Source organism: Lampris incognitus, chromosome 13 (assembly GCF_029633865.1).
Source record: "Lampris incognitus isolate fLamInc1 chromosome 13, fLamInc1.hap2, whole genome shotgun sequence".
NCBI classification, from domain to species: Eukaryota; Metazoa; Chordata; class Actinopteri; order Lampriformes; family Lampridae; genus Lampris; species Lampris incognitus.
The window spans coordinates 1293117-1320796 of record NC_079223.1 but is presented as its reverse complement, the minus strand read 5'-3'; the positions used below and the strand labels follow the sequence as shown (position 1 = coordinate 1320796).

General features: G+C 44.0%; 1 protein-coding gene across 1 annotated transcript in view; it reads left to right on the top strand.

Moving 5' to 3' along the window:
* Positions 1-27680, top strand: part of LOC130123112 (potassium voltage-gated channel subfamily KQT member 5-like) — a 525531-nt gene that overhangs the window by 422854 nt on the left and 74997 nt on the right. The window contains 1 exon segment of the mRNA XM_056292237.1: positions 17788-17878. Within this exon segment, the coding sequence (XP_056148212.1) occupies positions 17788-17878 (91 nt within the window).

Here is a 27680-nt window from a genome sequence, read left to right as displayed (position 1 = left end):
GGTACAGCTCCCATGCCAGGCGGTGGTGCGCCCAGGCAGGAGGCTCTCGGTGGTGCCTCTGTAGGAGGCCCGTAGAATCCTGGACCCCGTGCCGAACTACTTCAGTCGCCTGAGGTGAAAGAGGCGTTGCTTGCTGTGCCTTTTTCACCACATGGCTGGTGGGTTCATCCCAGGTGAGGTCCTCAGTAATGTGGACACAGAGGAGCTTGAAGCTCTTGACTCTCTCTACAACAGTCCTGTTCATGGTGATGGGGTCCAGCCTCCCCCCTCTCTTTCTGTGGTCCACAATCAGCTCCTTGGTTTTGTCGACACTGAGAGCGAGGTTATTCTCCTGGCACCACTCTCTTAGATTGTTGACCTCTCTCCTGTACGCCGTCTCGTCATCGTCGGTGATCAGGCCCGTCACCGTCGTGTCGTCAGCAAACTTTGTCACCAAGTTGGAGCTATGTGTGGCCACGCAGTCATGGGTGTACAGGGAGTAGAGGAGGGGCCTCAGGATGCCGCCCTGGGGGGCTCCTGTGTTGAGGAGCAGAGGTGTTGGAGCCCATCCTCACCGCCTGGCGTCGGCTCGACAGGAAGGTCAGGATCCAGCTGCACAGGCTGGGGTTGAGTCCTAAGTCCCTGAGCTTGGTGTCGAGTCTGGCAGGGACTATGGTGTTGGATGCTGAGCTGTTGTCTACAAACGGCATTCTCACATAGGAGCTGCTGTTGTCCGGGTGGGTGGGGGCGGGATGGAGTGTAGTGGCTGTTGCGTCATCAGTGGATGTGTTTTGTCGGTAGGCAAGTTGGTGGAGGTGGAGGGTGGGCGGTAACGTGCTACAGATTAGTCCCTTAACCAGCCCCTCATAGCATTTCCTCACTATGGCAGTGAGAGCAACAGGACGCCAACCATTCAAGCACGTTCCCTCGGCCTTCTCCGGCAGCGGTACGATGGCTGCCGATTTAACGCGGGAGGGACGACACAGGGAAAGGTGGAGGGGGAACATGTCCGTGAAGACACCCGCCAGCCACGCTGCGCACGCTCCGGACGCCCGGCCTGGAATGCTGTGCTGGCCGGCTGCTTTGTGCGTGGTGTGGTGATGGTGTAAAGATGGTGTGGTGATGGTGTAAAGGTGGTGTAGTGATGGTGTAAAGGTGGTGTGGTGATGGTGTAAAGATGGTGTAGTGATGGTGTAAAGGTGGTGTAGTGATGGTGTAAAGATGGTGTAGTGATGGTGTAAAGATGGTGTGGTGATGGTGTAAAGGTGGTGTAGTGATGGTGTAAAGATGGTGTAGTGATGGTGTAAAGATGGTGTAGTGATGGTGTAAAGATGGTGTAGTGATGGTGTAAAGATGGTGTAGTGATGGTGTAAAGATGGTGTGGTGATGGTGTAAAGGTGGTGTAGTGATGGTGTAAAGATGGTGTAGTGATGGTGTAAAGATGTTGTAGTGATGGTGTAAAGATGGTGTAGTGATGGTGTAAAGATGGTGTAGTGATGGTGTAAAGATGGTGTAAAGATGGTGTGGTGATGGTGTAAAGGTGGTGTAGTGATGGTGTAAAGATGGTGTAGTGATGGTGTAAAGATGTTGTAGTGATGGTGTAAAGGTGGTGTAGTGATGGTGTAAAGAGTAAAGGGGGCAGCAGGAGCCCTCATACGGAGGGATATAAGGGTAAGATGTAAACACCAGGGGTATAAGGGTAAGATGTAAACACCAGGGGTATAAGGGTAAGATGTAAAAAACCCAGGGGTATAAGGGTAAGATGTGTAAAAACCAGGGGTATAAGGGTAAGATGTAAAAAACCCAGGGGTATAAGGGTAAGATGTAAAAAACCAGGGGTATAAGGGTAAGATGTGTAAAAACCAGGGGTATAAGGGTAAGATGTAAACACCAGGGGTATAAGGGTAAGATGTAAAAAACCCAGGGGTATAAGGGTAAGATGTGTAAAAACCAGGGGTATAAGGGTAAGATGTAAAAAACCCAGGGGTATAAGGGTAAGATGTAAAAAACCAGGGGTATAAGGGTAAGATGTAAAAACCAGGGGTATAAGGGTAAGATGTGTAAAAACCAGGGGTATAAGGGTAAGATGTAAAAAACCAGGGGTATAAGGGTAAGATGTAAAAACCAGGGGTATAAGGGTAAGATGTAAAAACCAGGGGTATAAGGGTAAGATGTAAAAACCAGGGGTATAAGGGTAAGATGTAAAAACCAGGGGTATAAGGGTAAGATGTAAAAACCAGGGGTATAAGGGTAAGATGTAAAAACCAGGGGTATAAGGGTAAGATGTAAAAACCAGGGGTATAAGGGTAAGATGTAAAAACCAGGGGTATAAGGGTAAGATGTAAAAAACCAGGGGTATAAGGGTAAGATGTAAAAAACCAGGGGTATAAGGGTAAGATGTAAAAACCAGGGGTATAAGGGTAAGATGTAAAAACCAGGGGTATAAGGGTAAGATGTAAAAACCAGGGGTATAAGGGTAAGATGTAAAAACCAGGGGTATAAGGGTAAGATGTAAAAACCAGGGGTATAAGGGTAAGATGTAAAAACCAGGGGTATAAGGGTAAGATGTAAAAACCAGGGGTATAAGGGTAAGATGTAAAAACCAGGGGTATAAGGGTAAGATGTAAAAACCAGGGGTATAAGGGTAAGATGTAAAAACCAGGGGTATAAGGGTAAGATGTAAAAAAAAAGTGTGGGAAAACTATTGCACTCTAAGAACCTACACATATACTCCAACAAACAGACACACACTTATACCCAAACACGCACACACAAACACACTTATAAGATCACACGTGCATACACAGAGGCTTTCACACAAGTTTACACATTCTCCATCTGTCACACTTTCTCTATTTCACACACACACACACACACACACACACCCATCACTACACCATCTTACTGTTAATGACTGGTCTCAATAGATAATTGATGGAGCTGCTGATCCACCAGAGACTGCTGGAGTCAACGAAGCATATCATTGACTCTCCCCGGCTCCCGTCAGGCCCTGCTGTCTCATCTCACGTGTTGGACTTCTAAGAATGATGACACCATCAATCAGCACATAGATGAGGTTTAACAGGACCAGACACACCTTCTGTACAATCCACTTTAAGGAAATGCCCTTTGGTTCCTTGCCCAGCAACTGTGGGAGCTGTGCAGCAGAGTCACGTTAGTCAGCCTTGGAGAAGGTCTTCATGAACAAGCACCGCTGTATCTTTTAAGATCAAATCACCTAAGAATCTAGTACTATTACTCTTAGCTGCTCCCGCTAGGGGGCGCCACAGCAGATCATCCGTTTCCATCTCTTCCTGTCCTCTGCATCTTCCTCTGTCACACCAGCCACCTGCATGTCCTCCCTCACCACCTCCATAAACCTCCTCTTTGGCCTTCCTCTTCTCCTCTTCCCTGGCAGCTCCATATTCAGCATCCTTCTCCCAGTATACCCAGCATCTCTCCTCCACACATGTCCACACCATCTCCATCTTGTCTCTCTTGCTTTGTCTCCAGACCGTCCAACCTGAGCTGTCCCTCTAATATAATCACTCCTAATCCTGTCCTTCTTCATCACTCCCAGTGAAAATCTTATCATCTTCACCTCTGCCACCTCCACCTCCAGCTCCACCTCCTGTCTTTTCATCAGCACCACTGTCTCCAAACCATATAACATAGCTGGTCTCACTACCATCTTGAAAACCTTCCCTTTAACTCTTGCTGGTACCCTTCTGTCACACATCACTGCTGACACTCTTCTCCACCCACTCCACCCTGCCTGCACCCTCCTCTTCAAATTGTGTAAGAAACACAAACCTTATATGGTGCATATGACGTAAAAAACACTAATTTTGTCCATAGAATTAATGTCAATTCACATCCACATTTTGAGACACAAAAGAGGATCACAACATCAAAATGATGGCTAATATTTCCAGCTGACTGACCTGAGTTCCCATCCTTACCAATCTGCATTACCAGACAGAAATTCTATTTTATCAGCTAGTACCAATTGAAAAGTTTGGTATTTCATGTGCTTGTTTGTTTTGGCTTTAACAGGAGCACTTATTTCATCAAGGGTGTCTGTCACAAAGACATGGTCACCTGCAGGCTTGTAGCGGTACTTAGGAAAAAGGGTTCGGAAGGCAGCGAACCTTTTTATTACATAATGTGGCGAGCCAGCGTGCAAGGATGAGAGAGAGAGCACTCTTGTTCACAGCTCCTGTGTCCCATACACATCATGACCCCTGCAGTGCGCCTCTACTCTGCCCTCCCTCCCCATGGCCGCCGAACGACAGGACAACGTATTAGTATAAAGACTTCAAGTAGAACCAATATGTTGAAGTGTACAGCTGCACCACTACACTGAAAAGACAGAAAGGTCTTGGTAATAAAACTGAAGTATTCCTGTCATCATCGAGTTCAGAATACAAGTCGCAAAGCAAAAAAAGAAGGTGCTCTGTTGTCCTCGAAATGAGCTTTGACAACTGCCAGTCCCTGAGGACTGAATACCCCAAAACACACAACAACAATACCAAGACACGGAGCACGTGCGGAGGATGACTGGTCCTTTACTTACACAGGACCTCTCGGGGTTAATCCCCCTGGCCCTGGATAAATACCCTCCCCTCTGCACGTGCTTTCTGCACCTCAGACCACAACTTCTGTCTCCGTTCACTTTCACCCTTCGAGAGCTAGCTCTTCACCAGACTTTGGACCCTTAGTCTCTAAGTGGGATGAATCCTTAGCAGCTCTCCCTATAGCATTTCGGTAGAAGCGTGAAGTAAACTGAATGAAAGTCGGTCTGGGCTGGACATCAACCTCACTGCTCAGTGCTTTACCAAGGCCATGCGCAAACTCTGTGGCAGCAGGGAGCTCATCTTCCTCATCTGAAAGGACATGCTGGCAAGTCTTTAAAACCCCAAGCCGAATGTTCTCCTGCTCAGATTCCTGAACACGTTCCAGACCGGTCAGTTTGACAGTGATCGACTTCTCGTCAACAACAATGGCTTCAGTACTCTGGTTGATGTCAAGGATTTTGTCCTCAATCGCATCGGCACGTGCATTGATCAACTGCGTTAAGCGGCTAGTTGTGCTGCTGGGTTCACCTGGGTATGCCTGGAAGCAGGATGGTTAAAGTCCTTCACCTTTTTCTTAGGAGCTGGTGATTTACTCGGAGTAGCAGGCAATCCTGGAAACTTCCAAAGGACTTGAATCAAGTGCAACTGGACTTGGTATATATCCGTGAAGACGTGTCGCCTCTCATCCAAGAGGCTTCCTCAGTTCCTGCCTTTCTGACTAGACCAAGCTAGTCTGACTGGCTGCTGATGAGACTCAGAATTTATCCTCTAGGAGTCGTTGTCAGATCTATAGATGTCCATGGCTCTTTTGTGTACCGATGTTTGGCCGCGCCCGTCGCCATCGGAGCTATTGATTATTGATTTGCATTTGTTTAGCAGCGACGGTGGTTGGGGGTGGTAGTTTGGACTTCATTGTTCAGTGGTCATGAGAGTGGTTGGAGCCGTTAGTGAGCGACTGTTGTTCTTGGAGGCTAGGCTTCTTGAGTCTCCTGGGTAGAGATGAAAGGACGGCATTGTAAGTGGGAGATAGGTGGTGTAGCAGACCTCCTCCTCTGTTGAGGGATGGTTCTTCCAGTTTCACATAGATGGCTTCCTTCACCCCTCTTCCAAACCATCTATCTTCCCTGTCCAAAATGTGTACGTTGCTGTCCTGGAAGGAGTGTGTCTTCTCCTTTAGGTGTGGATAGACTGCTGAGTCTTGTCCCGAGGAGTTTGGCCTTCTGTGTTGGGCCATCCGTTTGTGTAGTGGTTGTTTGGTTCCTCCTATGTATAGGTCAGTGCAGTCCTCATGGCATTGGACAGCATACACCAGACTGCTTTTCCAGGTGTGTGGTACACGGTCTTTGGGATGAACCAGTCTTTGTGGGAGTGTGTTGCTGGGTTTGAAGTATACCGGGATGCGGTGTTTGTTGAAAATTCTCCTGAGTTTCTCGGAGACCCCAGAAACATACGGGATGACTGTGCTCTTCCTTCTGTTCCTTTTCTCCTCATCACTCACCTGGTTGGTCTTTCTGGAACATGTTGCAGTTTTCACAAAGGTCCAACTGGGGTAGCGGCAGGTTTTTAAAGCTCCCCTCAGGTGTTTGTGTTCTTCCCGTTGGGCCTGAGTGCTGCTGGGCACATTGTCAGCTCTGTGTTGCAGAGTTATGATGATGCTCAGTTGGTGTTCCAGAGGGTGGTGTGAGTCCAAAAGTAGATATTGGTCTGTGTGTGTAGGTTTCCTGTAAACCCCAATGTGGAGGCTCCTGACTTCCCCAATGTGGACGTCACAGTCCAAGAAGGGCAAACTGTTGTTCTTTACGTCTTCCCTTGTGAACTTAATGTTCTTGTCCACTGAGTTGATGTGTTTGTCTTGTCAGCAGCCAGTCAGACTAGCTTGGTCTAGTCAGAAAGGCAGGAACTGAGGAAGCCTCTTGGATGAGAGGTGAAACGTCTTCACGGATATATACCAAGTCCAGTTGCACTTGATTCAACTCCTTTGGAGAACCATGACGACCTGGATGAATGAGAACGTTCACAGACAGTCCTGGAAACTCCTCCTTTGCTATACAGAAATGATCATCGTCCCCGTATCACTCCAATAGTTGTGTCCACCGCTGGCAATTGGGTGTTTGGTATTGGCTCCTGAATCAGCATCAGAAGGACTTGAGTTTGAAGAAAGTCCCCGCTTCCGCCCCATTTCAGGAAAGACAACGTTCCTAATGTCTAAATAGTTGCATGGAGACAGGTATTTATCGTTAAATGTAACCTTATTTTAGAATTTTACTAATTTTGACTCGAGCTGTGCATAGTACATCTACTCGGCGGCCATCTTGGCTTCGGTTAAAGCCGCCTTTACTCTTCTATCCGGACCCTCCTTCACGTCAGAGCTTTTATGTGAGTCCGTGGGCTTTCCAGGTTGTCAAAAAAAGTTTTGATGGAGGCGCCCATGACGTCATCGGTTCTATTTAAAAACGGACTCGAGGAGACGGATTTTTTAGTTGTGTGAGCTCTATGTTTTGTCATTAGCATGAATCGGTATTGTGTATCAGTATCTATTCACCGCGTTTAACAAAGGTTGCTCAGATAAGATGAGATGAGGTACGACAACACAATCGTCTGTTCATATTGAGATTTGTCTTGCATCACATGCTCCAGCAATCATCAGAGTAACATAACACAACATAAAAAGACACCTGCTAAAGACCACCGCCGGGTGTGCATGGGCCTCACACAAAAAGGCTGTGCCTTTTGCAGATGTCTTTTTACCTTGTGTTATGTTGTAGATGCTCTTTAATTGTGTAGATGCTCTTTAATAGTGTTGATGTTCTGTTAAGTTGTAGATGTCCTTTTATGTAGGAAGCAATCTCTCAAGGCTGATTTGGCCTTGAGCAGAGACCCGTGCTGTGTGGAAAGGGAAGTACTCCCACAGCAGTAACCCCATGTTTTTGAATGTGCACTCCAAACACCGAAAACGTTTATTCCTGTTCATCTTTTTGTCTCCTTCGCTTTGTCATGCACCATCTTGGACCTCAAAATCGAGGCCTTGATCGAATATGATTGACTGATATTTCATTTCATCACAACAGTCATTCATGCAGTTGCACAGAGACGCACGCACACATCTACACACACACACACACACACACCAAAATCATGTTCACACAAATTAAATAAACAAAACAAACACATGCTTGTTCACATACACTTCACACTTCATGTACATCACACACACACACACACACACACACACACATTATTAGCAGTCCCAGCATTGGCGGTTGCTGTGTGTAAATCTGATCACCATGCATTCTGTGCATGTGTGTGCGTGTGTGTGTGTGACAGTAATGAGCTATTAGTGAGTAAGGCGGTATCAGATCCACATGTGGGATTCTGGATGTTTGGATTCGGGCAGGCCTGCTCTGTGACTCAGCCCAGGTAGAGGCCTGCAGGCCGGCCAGACACACTCGGTTTACTCCTCTCTTCATCTTTCATGTGGAGCCCAGTGGAAAATAAACGGTAGCATTAATCATGCGTGTGGAGGTGAAGCAGGGCAAGGAGGAAGAAAGCAAAGAGACAGAGGGAAAACTGGAAGAGCGAGAGAGACTTTGGGAAAGAGGGTGAGAGGGGTAATTGGAAAGAGAGAGTGAAGGACGACACATGGGATGAAGTAAGAGTAAGGAGGAGGAGGAAAGACATGAGTTGAAAGAGAGAGACTACCAGAGAACAAGAGAAACAAAAATTAGTTACAAAGAAAATACGACCGGTCATACTGTACAATACTGATAATGTAAAATACTACACTGTAAAATACTGATACTGTACAATACTGATAATGTAAAATACTACACTGTACAATACTGATACTGTACAATACTTATAATGTAAAATACTACACTGTACAATACTGATACTGTACAATACTGATACTGTACAATACTGATAATGTAAAATACTACACTGTACAATACTGATACTGTACAATACTGATAATGTAAAATACTACACTGTACAATACTGATACTGTACAATAGTCACACTGTACAATACTGATAATGTAAAATACTACACTGTACAATACTGATACTGTACAATAGTCACACTGTACAATACTGATACTGTACAATACTGATAATGTAAAATACTACACTGTACAATACTGATACTGTACAATACTGATAATGTAAAATACTACACTGTACAATACTGATACTGTACAATAGTCACACTGTACAATACTGATACTGTATAATACTGATAACGTAAAATACTACACTGTACAATACTGATAACGTAAAATACTACACTGTACAATACTGATACTGTACAATAGTCACACTGTACAATACCGATACTGTACAATACTGATAATGTAAAATACTACACTGTACAATACTGATACTGTCCAATAGTCACACTGTACAATACTGATACTGTACAATACTGATAATGTAAAATACTACACTGTACAATACTGATACTGTATAATACTGATACTGTACAATACTGATAATGTAAAATACTACACTGTACAATACTGATACTGTACAATACTGATAATGTAAAATACTACTCTGTACAATACTGATAATGTAAAATACTACACTGTACAATACTGATACTGTACAATAGTCACGCTGTACAATACTGATACTGAACAATAGTCACACTGTACAATACTGATAATGTAAAATACTACACTGTACAATACTGATACTGTACAATAGTCACACTGTACAATACTGATACTGTACAATAGTCACACTGTACAATACTGATACTGTACAATATTCACACTGTACAATACTGATACTGTACAATAGTCACACTGTACAATACTGATACTGTACAATAGTCACACTGTACAATACTGATACTGTACAATACTGATAATGTAAAATACTACACTGTACAATACTGATACTGTACAATACTGATAATGTAAAATACTCACACTGCGGTCCGCGGTGGTGTAGCGGTCTAAGCATCGGCTCTGTGTCGATGCAGTTGCCCACTGGGGACTGGGGTTCGCGCCCCGGTCTCGTCAGATCCGACTATGGCCGGACTCGACGAAGCAGCGATCATTGGCAACGCTGTCTTCGGGAGGGGGGGCGGAGTCGGCTTGTGTTCGTCACGTGAATGCGTCTCTGTGTGTGTCGGAAAAACAGTGGTTCGGCTTGGAGTCGCCTTGTCACGAAAGTGGCGAGGTGGTCTCCTTCGAGACTGCCGGCCGGAGAGATGCAGTTGGCGAACGCATACAGTGCGAGGGTGGGTGTTTGAATTAAAATAGGGATCGATTGGCCACTAAATTGGGAGAAAAAAGGGAAAAATCAGAAATAAATTTATAAAAAAAAAAATACTCACACTGTACAACACTGATAATGTAAAATACTACACTGTACAATACTGATACTGTACAATACTGATAATGTAAAATACTACACTGTACAATACTGATAATGTAAAATACTACACTTTACAATACTGATTCTGTACAATACTGATAATGTAAAATACTACACTGTACAATACTGATACTGTACAATACTGATAATGTAGAATACTACACTGTACAATACTGATACTGTACAATATTCATACTGTACAATACTGATAATGTAAAATACTACACTGTACAATACTGATACTGTACAATACTGATAATGTGAAATACTACACCGTACAATACTGATACTGTACAATAGTCACACTGTACAATACTGATACTGTACAATAGTCACACTGTACAATACTGATAATGCAAAATACTACACTGTACAATATTGATACTGTACAATAGTCACACTGTACAATACTGATAATGTAAAATACTACACTGTACAATACTGATACTGTACAATACTGATAATGTAAAATACTACACTGTACAATACTGATACTGTACAATAGTCACACTGTACAATAATGATACTGTACAATAGTCACACTGTACAATACTGATAATGCAAAATACTACACTGTACAATATTGATACTGTACAATAGTCACACTGTACAATACTGATAATGTAAAATACTACACTGTACAATACTGATACTGTACAATACTGATAATGTAAAATACTACACTGTACAATACTGATACTGTACAATAGTCACACTGTACAATAATGATACTGTACAATAGTCATACTGTACAATACTGATAATGCAAAATACTACACTGTGCAATATTGATACTGTACAATAGTCACACTGTACAATACTGATAATGCAAAATACTACACTGTACAATATTGATACTGTACAATAGTCACACTGTACAATACTGTTACTGTACAATAGTCACACTGTACAATACTGATAATGCAAAATACTACACTGTACAATATTGATACTGTACAATACTCAGATGATTTGTTAAAATAAAATGTGAGTTAGTGTAAGACAGCAGGCCAGGGCCTGTGGCAGGAAGGCCACTTTGTCACATCACCAGGACCAACATGTGTGTTGTCACATGACCAGGTCCATCATGTGTGTTGTCACATCACCAGGTCCATCATGTGTGTTGTCACATGACCAGGTCCATCGTGTGTGTTGTCACATGACCAGGTCCATCGTGTGTGTTGTCACATGACCAAGTCCATCATGTGTGTTGTCACATCAACAGGTCCATCATGTGTGTTGTCACATCATCAGGTCCATCATGTGTGTTGTCACATGACCAGGTCCATCATGTGTGTTGTCACATCACTAGGTCCATCGTGTGTGTTGTCACATCACCAGGTCCATCATGTGTGTTGTCACATCACCAGGTCCATCATGTGTGTTGTCACATGACCAGGACCATCATGTGTGTTGTCACATCACCAGGTCCATCATGTGTGTTGTCACATGACCAGGTCCATCATGTGTGTTGTCACATCACCAGGTTCATCATGTGTGTTGTCACATGACCAAGTCCATCATGTGTGTTGTCACATCACCAGGTCCATCATGTGTGTTGTCACATCATCAGGTCCATCATGTGTGTTGTCACATCATCAGGTCCATCATGTGTGTTGTCACATGACCAAGTCCATCATGTGTGTTGTCACATCAACAGGTCCATCATGTGTGTTGTCACATCATCAGGTCCATCATGTGTGTTGTCACATCACCAGGTCCATCATGTGTGTTTTCACATCATCAGGTCCATCATGTGTGTTGTCACATGACCAAGTCCATCATGTGTGTTGTCACATCATCAGGTCCATCATGTGTGTTGTCACATGACCAGGTCCATCATGTGTGTTGTCACATCATCAGGTCCATCACGTGTGTTGTCACATCACCAGGTCCATCATGTGTGTTGTCACATCATCAGGTCCATCATGTGTGTTGTCACATCATCAGGTCCATCATGTGTGTTGTCACATGACCAGGTCCATCATGTGTGTTGTCACATCACCAGGTCCATCATGTGTGTTGTCACATGACCAGGTCCATCATGTGTGTTGTCACATCACCAGGTCCATCATGTGTGTTATGACATGACCAGGTCCATCATGTGTTTTGTCACATCACCAGGACCAACATGTGTGTTGTCACATGACCAGGTCCATCGTGTGTGTTGTCACATGACCAGGTCCATCGTGTGTGTTGTCACATGACCAGGTCCATCGTGTGTGTTGTCACATCACCAGGTCCATCATGTGTGTTGTCACATGACCAAGTCCATCATGTGTGTTGTCACATGACCAGGACCATCATGTGTGTTGTCACATGACCAGGACCATCATGTGTGTTGTCACATGACCAGGTCCATCATGTGTGTTGTCACATCACCAGGTCCATCATGTGTGTTGTCACATGACCAGGTCCATCATGTGTGTTGTCACATCACCAGGTCCATCATGTGTGTTGTCACATCATCAGGTCCATCATGTGTGTTGTCACATGACCAGGTCCATCATGTGTGTTGTCACATCACCAGGTCCATCATGTGTGTTGTCACATGACCAGGTCCATCATGTGTGTTGTCACATCACCAGGTCCATCATGTGTGTTATGACATGACCAGGTCCATCATGTGTTTTGTCACATCACCAGGACCAACATGTGTGTTGTCACATGACCAGGTCCATCGTGTGTGTTGTCACATGACCAGGTCCATCGTGTGTGTTGTCACATCATCAGGTCCATCATGTGTGTTGTCACATGACCAGGTCCATCATGTGTGTTGTCACATCATCAGGTCCATCACGTGTGTTGTCACATCACCAGGTCCATCATGTGTGTTGTCACATCATCAGGTCCATCATGTGTGTTGTCACATCATCAGGTCCATCATGTGTGTTGTCACATGACCAGGTCCATCATGTGTGTTGTCACATCACCAGGTCCATCATGTGTGTTGTCACATGACCAGGTCCATCATGTGTGTTGTCACATCACCAGGTCCATCATGTGTGTTATGACATGACCAGGTCCATCATGTGTTTTGTCACATCACCAGGACCAACATGTGTGTTGTCACATGACCAGGTCCATCGTGTGTGTTGTCACATGACCAGGTCCATCGTGTGTGTTGTCACATGACCAGGTCCATCGTGTGTGTTGTCACATCACCAGGTCCATCATGTGTGTTGTCACATGACCAAGTCCATCATGTGTGTTGTCACATGACCAGGACCATCATGTGTGTTGTCACATGACCAGGACCATCATGTGTGTTGTCACATGACCAGGTCCATCATGTGTGTTGTCACATCACCAGGTCCATCATGTGTGTTGTCACATGACCAGGTCCATCATGTGTGTTGTCACATCACCAGGTCCATCGTGTGTGTTGTCACATCACTAGGACCATCATGTGTGTTGTCACATGACTAGGACCATCATGTGTGTTGTCACATGACCAGGTCCATCATGTGTGTTGTCACATGACTAGGACCATCATGTGTGTTGTCACATGACCAGGACCATCATGTGTGTTGTCACATGACCAGGTCCATCATGTGTGTTGTGACATGACCAGGTCCATCATGTGTGTTGTGACATGACTAGGACCATCATGTGTGTTGTCACATGACCAGGACCATCATGTGTGTTGTCACATGACCAGGACCATTATGTGTGTTGTGACATGACCAGGTCCATCATGTGTGTTGTGACATGACCAGGTCCATCATGTGTGTTGTCACATGACCAGGTCCATCATGTGTGTTGTCACATCACCAGGTCCATCATGTGTGTTGTGACATGACCAGGACCATCATGTGTGTTGTGACATGACCAGGTCCATCATGTGTGTTGTGACATGACTAGGACCATCATGTGTGTTGTCACATGACCAGGTCCATCATGTGTGTTGTGACATGACCAGGTCCATCATGTGTGTTGTGACATGACTAGGACCATCATGTGTGTTGTCACATGACCAGGTCCATCATGTGTGTTGTCACATGACCAGGTCCATCATGTGTGTTGTCACATGACCAGGTCCATCATGTGTGTTGTGACATGACTAGGACCATCATGTGTGTTGTGACATGACCAGGTCCATCATGTGTGTTGTGACATGACTAGGACCATCATGTGTGTTGTCACATGACCAGGTCCATCATGTGTGTTGTCACATGACCAGGACCATCATGTGTGTTGTGACATGACCAGGTCCATCATGTGTGTTGTGACATGACTAGGACCATCATGTGTGTTGTCACATGACCAGGTCCATAATGTGTGTTGTCACATGACCAGGACCATCATGTGTGTTGTGACATGACCAGGACCATCATGTGTGTTGTGACATGACCAGGACCATCATGTGTGTTGTGACATGACCAGGTCCATCATGTGTGTTGTGACATGACCAGGACCATCATGTGTGTTGTGACATGACCAGGACCATCATGTGTGTTGTGACATGACTAGGACCATCATGTGTGTTGTGACATGACCAGGTCCATCATGTGTGTTGTGACATGACCAGGTCCATCATGTGTGTTGTGACATGACCAGGACCATCATGTGTGTTGTGACATGACTAGGACCATCATGTGTGTTGTGACATGACCAGGACCATCATGTGTGTTGTGACATGACCAGGACCATCATGTGTGTTGTGACATGACCAGGTCCATCATGTGTGTTGTGACATGACTAGGACCATCATGTGTGTTGTCACATGACCAGGACCATCATGTGTGTTGTGACATGACCAGGACCATCATGTGTGTTGTGACATGACCAGGACCATCGTGTGTGTTGTCACATCACCAGGTCCATCATGTGTGTTGTCACATCACCAGGTCCATCATGTGTGTTGTCACATGACCAGGTCCATCATGTGTGTTGTCACATGACTAGGACCATCATGTGTGTTGTGACATGACCAGGACCATCATGTGTGTTGTGACATGACCAGGACCATCATGTGTGTTGTGACATGACCAGGTCCATCATGTGTGTTGTGACATGACCAGGTCCATCATGTGTGTTGTGACATGACCAGGACCATCATGTGTGTTGTGACATGACCAGGTCCATCATGTGTGTTGTGACATGACCAGGTCCATCATGTGTGTTGTCACATGACTAGGACCATCATGTGTGTTGTGACATGACCAGGTCCATCATGTGTGTTGTGACATGACCAGGTCCATCATGTGTGTTGTGACATGACCAGGTCCATCATGTGTGTTGTGACATGACTAGGACCATCATGTGTGTTGTCACATGACCAGGTCCATCATGTGTGTTGTCACATGACCAGGACCATCATGTGTGTTGTGACATGACCAGGTCCATCATGTGTGTTGTGACATGACTAGGACCATCATGTGTGTTGTCACATGACCAGGTCCATCATGTGTGTTGTCACATGACCAGGACCATCATGTGTGTTGTGACATGACCAGGACCATCATGTGTGTTGTGACATGACCAGGACCATCATGTGTGTTGTGACATGACCAGGACCATCATGTGTGTTGTGACATGACCAGGTCCATCATGTGTGTTGTGACATGACCAGGACCATCATGTGTGTTGTGACATGACTAGGACCATCATGTGTGTTGTGACATGACCAGGACCATCATGTGTGTTGTGACATGACCAGGACCATCATGTGTGTTGTGACATGACCAGGACCATCATGTGTGTTGTGACATGACTAGGACCATCATGTGTGTTGTGACATGACCAGGACCATCATGTGTGTTGTGACATGACCAGGTCCATCATGTGTGTTGTGACATGACCAGGTCCATCATGTGTGTTGTGACATGACTAGGACCATCATGTGTGTTGTGACATGACCAGGACCATCATGTGTGTTGTGACATGACCAGGACCATCATGTGTGTTGTGACATGACCAGGTCCATCATGTGTGTTGTGACATGACTAGGACCATCATGTGTGTTGTGACATGACCAGGACCATCATGTGTGTTGTGACATGACCAGGACCATCATGTGTGTTGTGACATGACCAGGACCATCGTGTGTGTTGTCACATCACCAGGTCCATCATGTGTGTTGTCACATCACCAGGTCCATCATGTGTGTTGTCACATGACCAGGTCCATCATGTGTGTTGTCACATCACCAGGTCCATCATGTGTGTTGTCACATGACTAGGACCATCATGTGTGTTGTGACATGACCAGGACCATCATGTGTGTTGTGACATGACCAGGACCATCATGTGTGTTGTGACATGACCAGGTCCATCATGTGTGTTGTGACATGACCAGGTCCATCATGTGTGTTGTGACATGACCAGGACCATCATGTGTGTTGTGACATGACCAGGTCCATCATGTGTGTTGTGACATGACCAGGTCCATCATGTGTGTTGTCACATGACTAGGACCATCATGTGTGTTGTGACATGACTAGGTCCATCATGTGTGTTGTGACATGACCAGGTCCATCATGTGTGTTGTGACATGACCAGGTCCATCATGTGTGTTGTGACATGACCAGGACCATCATGTGTGTTGTGACATGACCAGGTCCATCATGTGTGTTGTGACATGACCAGGTCCATCATGTGTGTTGTCACATGACTAGGACCATCATGTGTGTTGTGACATGACTAGGTCCATCATGTGTGTTGTGACATGACCAGGTCCATCATGTGTGTTGTGACATGACCAGGTCCATCATGTGTGTTGTGACATGACCAGGTCCATCATGTGTGTTGTCACATGACCAGGACCATCATGTGTGTTGTCACATGACCAGGACCATCATGTGTGTTGTCACATGACCAGGTCCATCATGTGTGTTGTGACATGACTAGGACCATCATGTGTGTTGTGACATGACCAGGTCCATCATGTGTGTTGTCACATGACCAGGTCCATCATGTGTGTTGTGACATGACCAGGTCCATCATGTGTGTTGTCACATGACCAGGACCATCATGTGTGTTGTCACATGACCAGGACCATCATGTGTGTTGTCACATGACCAGGACCATCATGTGTGTTGTCACATGACCAGGTCCATCATGTGTGTTGTCACATCACCAGGTCCATCATGTGTGTTGTCACATGACTAGGACCATCATGTGTGTTGTGACATGACCAGGACCATCATGTGTGTTGTGACATGACCAGGTCCATCATGTGTGTTGTGACATGACTAGGACCATCATGTGTGTTGTGACATGACTAGGTCCATCATGTGTGTTGTGACATGACCAGGTCCATCATGTGTGTTGTCACATGACCAGGACCATCATGTGTGTTGTCACATGACCAGGACCATCATGTGTGTTGTCACATGACCAGGACCATCATGTGTGTTGTCACATGACCAGGTCCATCATGTGTGTTGTGACATGACCAGGACCATCATGTGTGTTGTCACATGACCAGGACCATCATGTGTGTTGTCACATCACCAGGTCCATCATGTGTGTTGTCACATGACCAGGTCCATCGTCTGTGTTTGAACCCTCTCTCTCATTAACGTGTGTGTTTGATGAGGTTCACTCCAGATGTGATGCAGTGCATAAAATCACAAACATGTTTCAGAACATGCATGCGTTTTGGTTTTATATCTCAGCATTGTGTTTGACTTCATTATCAGATGTGTTGCTTTTTTATGTGAAGGACAAAATAAAGGACATACAGATTTGGGTTGCCAGGGTTACACATGATCAGGTTGAGTTAGGCTGTCCACCATGAATGGATGTCAAGGCAATGTCATCATAAGGATAGCTGCACAAACTCGAGTGTGTTTGTGTGAGTTATATATTTGTGTGTTTATAGGAGCATGTGTGTGTCTGCAGGTTCATCCTGGTGTTTGGATGTCTGGTCCTGTCTGTGTTTTCCACCATCCCTACTCATCAGGACCTGTCTTCTCACTGCCTGCTGATCCTGGTAGGCACACACACACACACACACACACACACACACACACACACACACACACACACACATACAAATACATGATACACACCCTGGCAGACAAACAAATGCAGGAGTGCGCACACATGCAACAAAAAAAGTATGCTTTTATGCATGTGTGCACCTCTTTGTGGTATGCACACCATGTGTGTTTGCATTTATATACCTAACGGTATACAAGTTTACTTGAGTTTATTCCATTTATTTCGAACGTTAAAAAAATAAAATTAAAATGTATAAGAAAAGAGAACAAAAGAGAAGAAATGAAAACATGCAAACGATATAATCATCAAACATTTGTTTCAGATCTCGGCAGTTCGAAAAGGAATAGGCAGAAGTTAAAAACTTCTCTAGTCCTACCCTCTTTTTCTATTTTAATATTTCAACAGTGAACTGTGTAATTTACATGGGAACTCGGTCATCTACCACCAGGCACCATTATGTCTAGTAAACAATCTACCACCAGGCACCATGATGTCTAGTAAATCATCTACCACCAGGCACCATGATGTCTAGTAAATCATCTACCACCAGGCACCATGATGTCTAGTAAATCATCTACCACCAGACACCATGATGTCTAGTAAATCATCTACCACCAGGCACCATGATGTCTAGTACACAATCTACCACCAGGCACCATGATGTCTAGTAAATCATCTACCACCAGGCACCATGATGTCTAGTACACAATCTACCACCAGGCACCATGATGTCTAGTAAATCATCTACCACCAGGCACCATGATGTCTAGTAAATCATCTACCACCAGGCACCATGATGTCTAGTAAATCATCTACCACCAGAGGCTATGATGTCTAGTAAATCATCTACCACCAGGCACCATGATGTCTAGTAAATCATCTACCACCAGGCACCATGATGTCTAGTAAATCATCTACCACCAGGCACCATGATGTCTAGTAAATCATCTACCACCAGAGACCATGATGTCTAGTAAATCATCTCCCACCAGGCACCATGATGTCTAGTACACAATCTACCACCAGGCACCATGATGTCTAGTAAATCATCTACCACCAGGCACCATGATGTCTAGTACACAATCTACCACCAGGCACCATGATGTCTAGTAAACAATCTACCACCAGGCACCATGATGTCTAGTAAACAATCTACCACCAGGCACCATGATGTCTAGTAAACAATCTACCACCAGGCACCATGATGTCTAGTAAATCATCTACCACCAGGCACCATGATGTCTAGTAAATCATCTACCACCAGGCACCATGATGTCTAGTAAATCATCTACCACCAGAGACCATGATGTCTAGTAAATCATCTACCACCAGACACCATGATGTCTAGTACACAATCTACCACCAGACACCATGATGTCTAGTAAATCATCTACCACCAGGCACCATGATGTCTAGTAAACAATCTACCACCAGGCACCATGATGTCTAGTAAACAATCTACCACCAGGCACCATGATGTCTAGTAAATCATCTACCACCAGGCACCATGATGTCTAGTACACAATCTACCACCAGGCACCATGATGTCTAGTACACAATCTACCACCAGGCACCATGATGTCTAGTAAATCATCTCCCACCAGGCACCATGATGTCTAGTAAATCATCTCCCACCAGGCACCATGATGTCTAGTAAATCATCTACCACCAGGCACCATGATGTCTAGTAAATCATCTACCACCAGGCACCATGATGTCTAGTAAATCATCTACCACCAGAGGCTATGATGTCTAGTAAATCATCTACCACCAGACACCATGATGTCTAGTAAATCATCTCCCACCAGACACCATGATGTCTAGTAAAACATCTACCACCAGACACCATGATGTCTAGTAAATCATCTACCACCAGAGACCATGATGTCTAGTAAATCATCTACCACCAGGCACCATGATGTCTAGTAAATCATCTACCACCAGACACCATGATGTCTAGTAAATCATCTACCACCAGAGACCATGATGTCTAGTAAATCATCTACCACCAGGCACCATGATGTCTAGTAAATCATCTACCACCAGGCACCATGATGTCTAGTAAATCATCTCCCACCAGGCACCATGATGTCTAGTAAATCATCTCCCACCAGACACCATGATGTCTAGTAAATCATCTCCCACCAGAGACCATGATGTCTAGTAAATCATCTACCACCAGGCACCATGATGTCTAGTAAATCATCTACCACCAGGCACCATGATGTCTAGTAAATCATCTACCACCAGAGACCATGATGTCTAGTAAATCATCTACCACCAGGCACCATGATGTCTAGTAAATCATCTACCACCAGGCACCATGATGTCTAGTAAATCATCTACCACCAGAGACCATGATGTCTAGTAAATCATCTACCACCAGGCACCATGATGTCTAGTACACAATCTACCACCAGGCACCATGATGTCTAGTAAATCATCTACCATCAGAGGCTATGATGTCTAGTAAATCATCTACCACCAGACACCATGATGTCTAGTAAATCATCTACCACCAGGCACCATGATGTCTAGTAAATCATCTCCCACCAGAGACCATGATGTCTAGTAAATCATCTACCACCAGACACCATGATGTCTAGTAAATCATCTACCACCAGGCACCATGATGTCTAGTAAATCATCTACCACCAGGCACCATGATGTCTAGTAAATCATCTCCCACCAGGCACCATGATCTCTAGTAAATCATCTACCACCAGACACCATGATGTCTAGTAAATCATCTACCACCAGACACCATGATGTCTAGTAAATCATCTACCACCAGGCACCATGATCTCTAGTAAATCATCTACCACCAGACACCATGATGTCTAGTAAATCATCTACCACCAGACACCATGATGTCTAGTACACAATCTACCACCAGGCACCATGATGTCTCGTAAATCATCTCCCACCACACACCATGATGTCTAGTACACAATCTACCACCAGGCACCATGATGTCTAGTAAATCATCTCCCACCAGGCACCATGATGTCTAGCAAATCATCTACCACCAGAGACCATGATGTCTAGCAAATCATCTACCACCAGAGACCATGATGTCTAGTAAATCATCTCCCACCAGTCAGCATGATGTGTTGCAAATACTCTACCACTAGAGACCATGATGTCTAGTAAATCATCTACCACCAGACACCATGATGTCTCGTAAATCATCTACCACCAGAGACCATGATGTCTAGTAAATCATCTACCACCAGACACCATGATGTCTAGTAAATCATCTACCACCAGGCACCATGATGTCTAGTAAATCATCTACCACCAGACACCATGATGTCTAGTAAATCATCTACCACCAGACACCATGATGTCTAGTAAATCATCTACCACCAGGCACCATGATGTCTAGTAAATCATCTCCCACCAGACACCATGATGTCTAGTAAACAATCTACCACCAGAGGCTATGATGTCTAGTAAATCATCTACCACCAGGCACCATGATGTCTAGTAAATCATCTACCACCAGAGACCATGATGTCTAGTAAATCATCTACCACCAGGCACCATGATGTCTAGCAAATCATCTACCACCAGTGACCATGATGTCTAGTAAATCATCTACCACCAGTGACCATGGTGTGTAGTAAATCATCTACCACCAGTCAGCATGATGTATTTCAAATACTCTACCAGTAGAGACCATGATGTCTAGTAAATCATCTACCACCAGACACCATGATGTCTAGTAAATCATCTACCACCAGACACCATGATGTCTAATAAGCAATCTACCCCCAGACACCATGATGTCTAGTAAATCATCTCCCACCAGCGACCATGATGTGTAGCAAATCATCTACCACCAGTGACCATGATGTCTTGTAAATCATCTACTACCAGTGACCATTGTGTATAGTAAATACTCTTCCACCAGTGACCATGGTGTCTAGTAAATCATCTACTGCCGGTGACCATAGTGTCTAGTAAATCATGATGATGATGTCTAGTAAATCAGACAAAGATAATTCATTCAACACAACAAGAACAAAGCAATTAAAGCAAGCGCAGAGCAAACATTTAAACAACTCAAGAACAACTCAAACAAGATTATCACAGCTCCATTTTTATTGATTTTTGAACCAGTGTTGCATACAAAACATTATCTTCACAAAATGTTCTATTGAACAGGTTTCATACATATATAAACATAACCTGTTATAGTTTGGTATACAAACAGTAGAAAAAAGCAGCAACAAGAACAGTAATCAATCCTTATTCAAATTAATTCTTACCCAAGCGTCATATACCCGTTAGACCTGTAATTCCTCCCAGCCAATCCCCACTTGTTACAAGAGGAAGAAAAAAGAACACAAAGTGAGAGGCAAATATGTACCCTCATTATACCTATTAACCCAATAACATTTCCCATCCAAATTCTTCCCACTGGCTATTAAAAATAAATAATTAAAAGGGGGGGGCATCTAGTTGTCATCTGGGTGAATGGTAGCCACCTTCAAATAATCAATAAAGGGCTTCCAGGTCATGTCAAAGGATTTTCTGGGGTTTTTAAGCGAGAATCTAATTTTGTCAAGTTTGATGTGAGGTAGTATCTCCTTTAGCCAGCTATTGTATGAGGGGGGAAGAGCATGTTTCCACTTAAGTAAAATGAGGCACCTGCCTAAAAGAGTTCTAAAGGACAAGACACGCTTTTTATCAAAGAAACATTGTGTGTTTTAGATGGTGGGACTCCAAATAGGGCTGTACGAGGTTCAGGCTTAAGGTTCATACTAAATACTGTCCCAAATGTGTTAAAATTTTGACACCAGAAATCTGTCAGTTTTGGACAGGACCAAAACATGTGAGTATGGTTTGCAGGTGATTGTTTGCACCTGTTTCAAGTGTCATTGATAGCTGGGTAGATTTTTGCCAGTAAGGCACTGGTGTAGTGTACTCTGAACAGAACCTTTCTCTGCAGTACACCATGCCTAGCGCACATAGAAGCTGAGTGGACCAGATCGAGAATATGGTCCCACTGGTTGTCATGTATTGACACACCGATTTCCTGTTCCCAAATGTCCTTCAAATGGGCTGCTGGATCGGGGTTAAGGGAGTCAATGGAGCCATAAATTATGGAAATTGGGCATTTCTGTGCAGGGTCCAAAGTAAGAAGGGAGTCAACAGCGGATACAGGAGGGTGATTAGGGAAATGGGGGTAATTGGTTTTAATGAAGTGTTTAACTTGAAGGAAGCGAAAGAAGTGGGATTTAGGCAAGTCAAACCTGGTGTAGCACTCTGTGAAATTGGTGAAGATTCCGTCCTTATAGAAATCTTTGATATTAAGTAAGCCCTTGTCACGCCAAATGCGAAAAACGGAGTCAGAAGAAGAAGGTGGGAATAGGTGTTTTTTTAAGACTGGGGCTAAAGTAGAGGGTTTATCCAGTTTGAAATGCTTACAGAATTGTATCCATATTGAGTTGGTAACGACTGGATTTTGGGAAATATTATGAATGTTAAGGCAGAGTCATGCAGTAATGACAAACTGGAGGGAGAACTTTGAAGACTTTAGCTCCATTTGGGCCCATAAGGGACGTGTCTCAGCCCTGTTATTGATCCAACAGTGTAATTTTCCAATATTGCATGCCCAGTAATACTGAATAACATTGGGCAGTGCCAGACCACCTGACTTTCTAGGGAGTTGCAAAATGGCTTTTTTAATGCATGGCAGTTTGTTAGCCCATAGAAATTAGGACACCATCTGATCTAGCTGATAAAACAAGGACTTTTTCATAAAAACTGGAATGTGTTGAAATAGGTATAGGAATTTGGGGAGGATCAACATCTTTTTAAGGTTGACACGGCCAATTAAGGACAAGGGGAGAGAAGGCCAGCAAATTATGTCAACTTTACATTTATTGATAAGGGTTTGAATTTTTTTTGGCGAAAAGGTCATTACATGAGGCGGTGATAAACACTCCCAAGTATTTATGGCCTTCAGAGACTACTCTGAATGGGGGGACAGACTGTGGTATTTTCTTGGACAAAGCATTGATGAGGAGGAGTTCACTTTTCTGGAAATGTAACTAATATCCAGAGTATTTGCCGAATTTAATTAAAATGTCTTTGACAACCAGAAGGGATGAAACTCGGTTGGAGGCATATAAAAGCAGATCATCTGTGTATAAGGACAGTTTGTAAGTGATACCCATCCTGGTGATGCCCTAAAACCTCCTCTCCTCTCAAAGCCAAATAGCTAGGGGTTCGATCGCAATAGCAAATAAGAGGGGGTGAGAGGGCACCCTTATCTCGTGCCACGGTGGAGAGCAAAGAGGCGAGACCTCATGCCATCGGTGAGAACACAAGCAACAGGAGCTTCATAGAGTAGTCTAATCCATGCAATAAAGTCGGAGCTAAAACCAAACCTTTCTAAGACATAATAAAGGTGCCTCCACTCAACCCTGTCGAATGCAAAATATTATTTTTAAAGAGTCTTTTAAATTGTATTATTGATTCACATGATTTCATTTCATCACTGCACTTGTTCCATATCTTAGCTCCTTTGGTTGTGACACAATGATATTTTGCATTTGTGCTGACTGAGTTTTGTTTAAACGTACATATTCCTCTCATGTCATAATTACTTTCCCTCAACTGGAATAACCCCTGGATACTATATCCAGGAGTTAATCCAGATGATCCCTACAGCAAAATAAATTTGTGTCATCAGCAAATAAAATGGCTTTCAGAGATTCAGACACTTCACAAATATTGTTTATATACAGAATAAACAGTAATGGTCCCAACACGGAGCCCTGGGGGACCCCACATGTGACTTTCAGTAGGTGACATTTGAAGTTTTGTAATTCAACATATTGACATCTGTCTTTTAGATAGCTGGTTAACCAGGGGAGAGCGGTTCCCCTAATTCCATATGATTGTAGTTTTTTTTCAATACAAATTCATGGTCTACGATGTCAAATGCTTTTTTTAGATCCAGAAATACCCCTATTGCATAATTTTTTCTATTGCCAGTTATTTCATCAATAAATTCTATAAGTGCAAATGTAGTTGTTCTGTTTGCTCTAAAACCTTATTGCTGATCATAAAGTACATTATGTTTTGTGATGAAGTCATGTATTCTTGAAAAGTATATTTTTTCTAGTATTTTTGAGAACTGTGGAAGCAAGGAAACAGGTCTGTAATTTGAAAGGATGTGTCTACCACCAGACTTATAGAATGTTATGACTTTGGCTGTTTTCATTTTGTTTGGAAAAACACCGGTTTGTAGTGATTGATTACAGATGTGTACAGTATGTGTGTGTATGTTTGTGTTTTCAGAGAGAGAGATTATATTATTACATTATATGATACATTAATATCTTATTCTATTCTATATTATATTATATTACTAAATTATATTATACATGGTGGCACGGTGGCACAGGGGTTAGCGCGGTCGCCTCACAGCAAGAAGGTCCAGGGTTCGAGCCCCGTGGTAGTCCAACCTTGGTGGATCATCCCAGATCATCCTGTGTGGAGTTTGCATGTTCTCCCCGTGTCTGCGTGGGTTTCCTCTCACAGTCCAAAGACGTGTAGGTCAGATGATTTGGCTGTACTAAATTGTCCCTAGGAATGAATGGGTGTGTGTGTGTGTGTGTGTGTGTGTGTGTGTGTGTGTGTGTGGGCCCTGTGTGATGGCCTGGCGGCCAGTCCAGGGTGTCTCCCCACCTGCCACCAAATGACTGCTGGGATAGGCTCCAGCATCCCCGCGACCCTGAGAGCAGGATAAGCAGTCAAGATAATGAATGGTTAGATATATTATACATTATATTATATTGTTCTATATATATATATATATATATATAATGTTATTGCACATTATATTTTTCTATTATTATATATTATATTATATTATTATATACATATTAGCTTATTATATTATATATTATATTATGTTATTGCGTGTCTGTCTTTGCATTCCTCTGTGTGTGTGTGTGTGTGTATGTGTGTGCGTGTGTGTGTGAGAGATGTGTTTATGGTGAATTTGTGATGTTGGATGTGAAATATTGAGGCAAAAGGGAAAATGGAGGAGGTGCGTTTATGTTGCTCTGAAATGATGATAACTATCAATGTTGAGTCATATATGTTCTGTGAAAGATACTCGCATATGACTACTACTACTACTTTCGGCTGCTCCCGTTAGGGGTCGCCACAGCGGATCATCCGTTTCCATTTCTTCCTGTCTTCTGCGTCTTCCTCTGTCACACCAGCCACCTGCATGTCTTCCCTCACCACATCCATAAACCTCCTCTTTGGCCTTCCTCTTCTCCTCTTCCCTGGCAGCTCCATATTCAGCATCCTTCTCCCAATATACTCAGCATCTCTCCTCCACACATGTCCAAGCCATCTCAATCTTGCCTCTCTTGCTTTGTCTCCAAACCGTCCAACCTGAGCGGTCCCTCTAATATAATCGTTCCTAATCCTGTCCTTCTTCGTTACTCCCAGTGAAAATCTTAGCATCTTCAACTCTGCCACCTCCAGCTCCGCCTCCTGTCTTTTCGTCAGTGCCACTGTCTCCAAACCATACAACATAGCTGGTCTCACAACCATCTTGTAAACTTTCCCTTTAACTCTTGCTGGTACCCTTCTGTCGCAAATCACTCCTGACACACTTCTCCACCCACTCCAACCTGCCTGCACTCTCTTCTTCACCTCTCTACTGCACTCCCCGTTACTTTGGACAGTTGACCCCAAGTATTTAAACTCAGATGTCTTTGTCACCTCCACTCCTTGCATCCTGACCATTCCACTGTCCTCTCTCTCATTCACGCATAGGTATTCCGTCTTGCTCCTACTGACTTTCATTCCTCTTCTCTCCAGTGCATACCTCCACCTCTCCAGGCTCTCCTCCACCTGCTCCCTACTCTCACTACAGATCACAATGTCATCCGCGAACATCATCGTCCATGGAGACTCCTGCCTGGTCTTGTCCGTCAACCTGTCCATCACCATTGCAAACAAGAAAGGGCTAAGAGCCGATCCTTGATGTAATCCCACCTCCACCTTGAACCCATCTGTCATTCCAACCGCACACCTCACCATTGTCACACTTCCCTCATACGTATCCTGCACCACTCCTACATACTTCTCTGCAACTCCTGACTTCCTCATACAATACCACACCTCCTCTCTCGGCACTCTGTCATAAGCTTTCTCTAAATCTACAAAGACACAATGCAACTCTTTCTGGCCTTCTCTATACTTCTCAATCAACATTCTCAAAGCAAACATCGCATCTGTGGTGCTCTTTCGTGGCATGAAACCATACTGCTGCTCGCTGATCGTCACCTCTCCTCTTAACCTAGCTTCTATTACTCTTTCCCAAATCTTCATGCTGTGGCTGATCAACTTTATACCTCTGTAGTTGTTACAGTTCTGCACATCGCCCTTGTTCTTGAAAATCGGTACCAGTATGCTTCTTCTCCACTCCTCAGGCATCCTCTCACTTTCCAGGATTGTGTTAAACAATCTAGTTAGAAACCCCACTGCCATCTCTCCTAAACATCTCCATGCCTCCACAGGTATGTCATCAGGACCAACTGCCTTTCCATTCTTCATCCTCTTCATAGCTGCCCTCACTTCCTCCTTGCTAATCCACTGCACTTCCTGATTCACTATCCCTACATCATCCAACCTTCTCTCTCTCTCATTTTCTTCATTCATCAGCCCCTCAAAGTACTCCTTCCACCTTCTTAGCACACTCTCCTCGCTTGTCAGCACATTTCCATCTCTATCCTTGATCGCCCTAACTT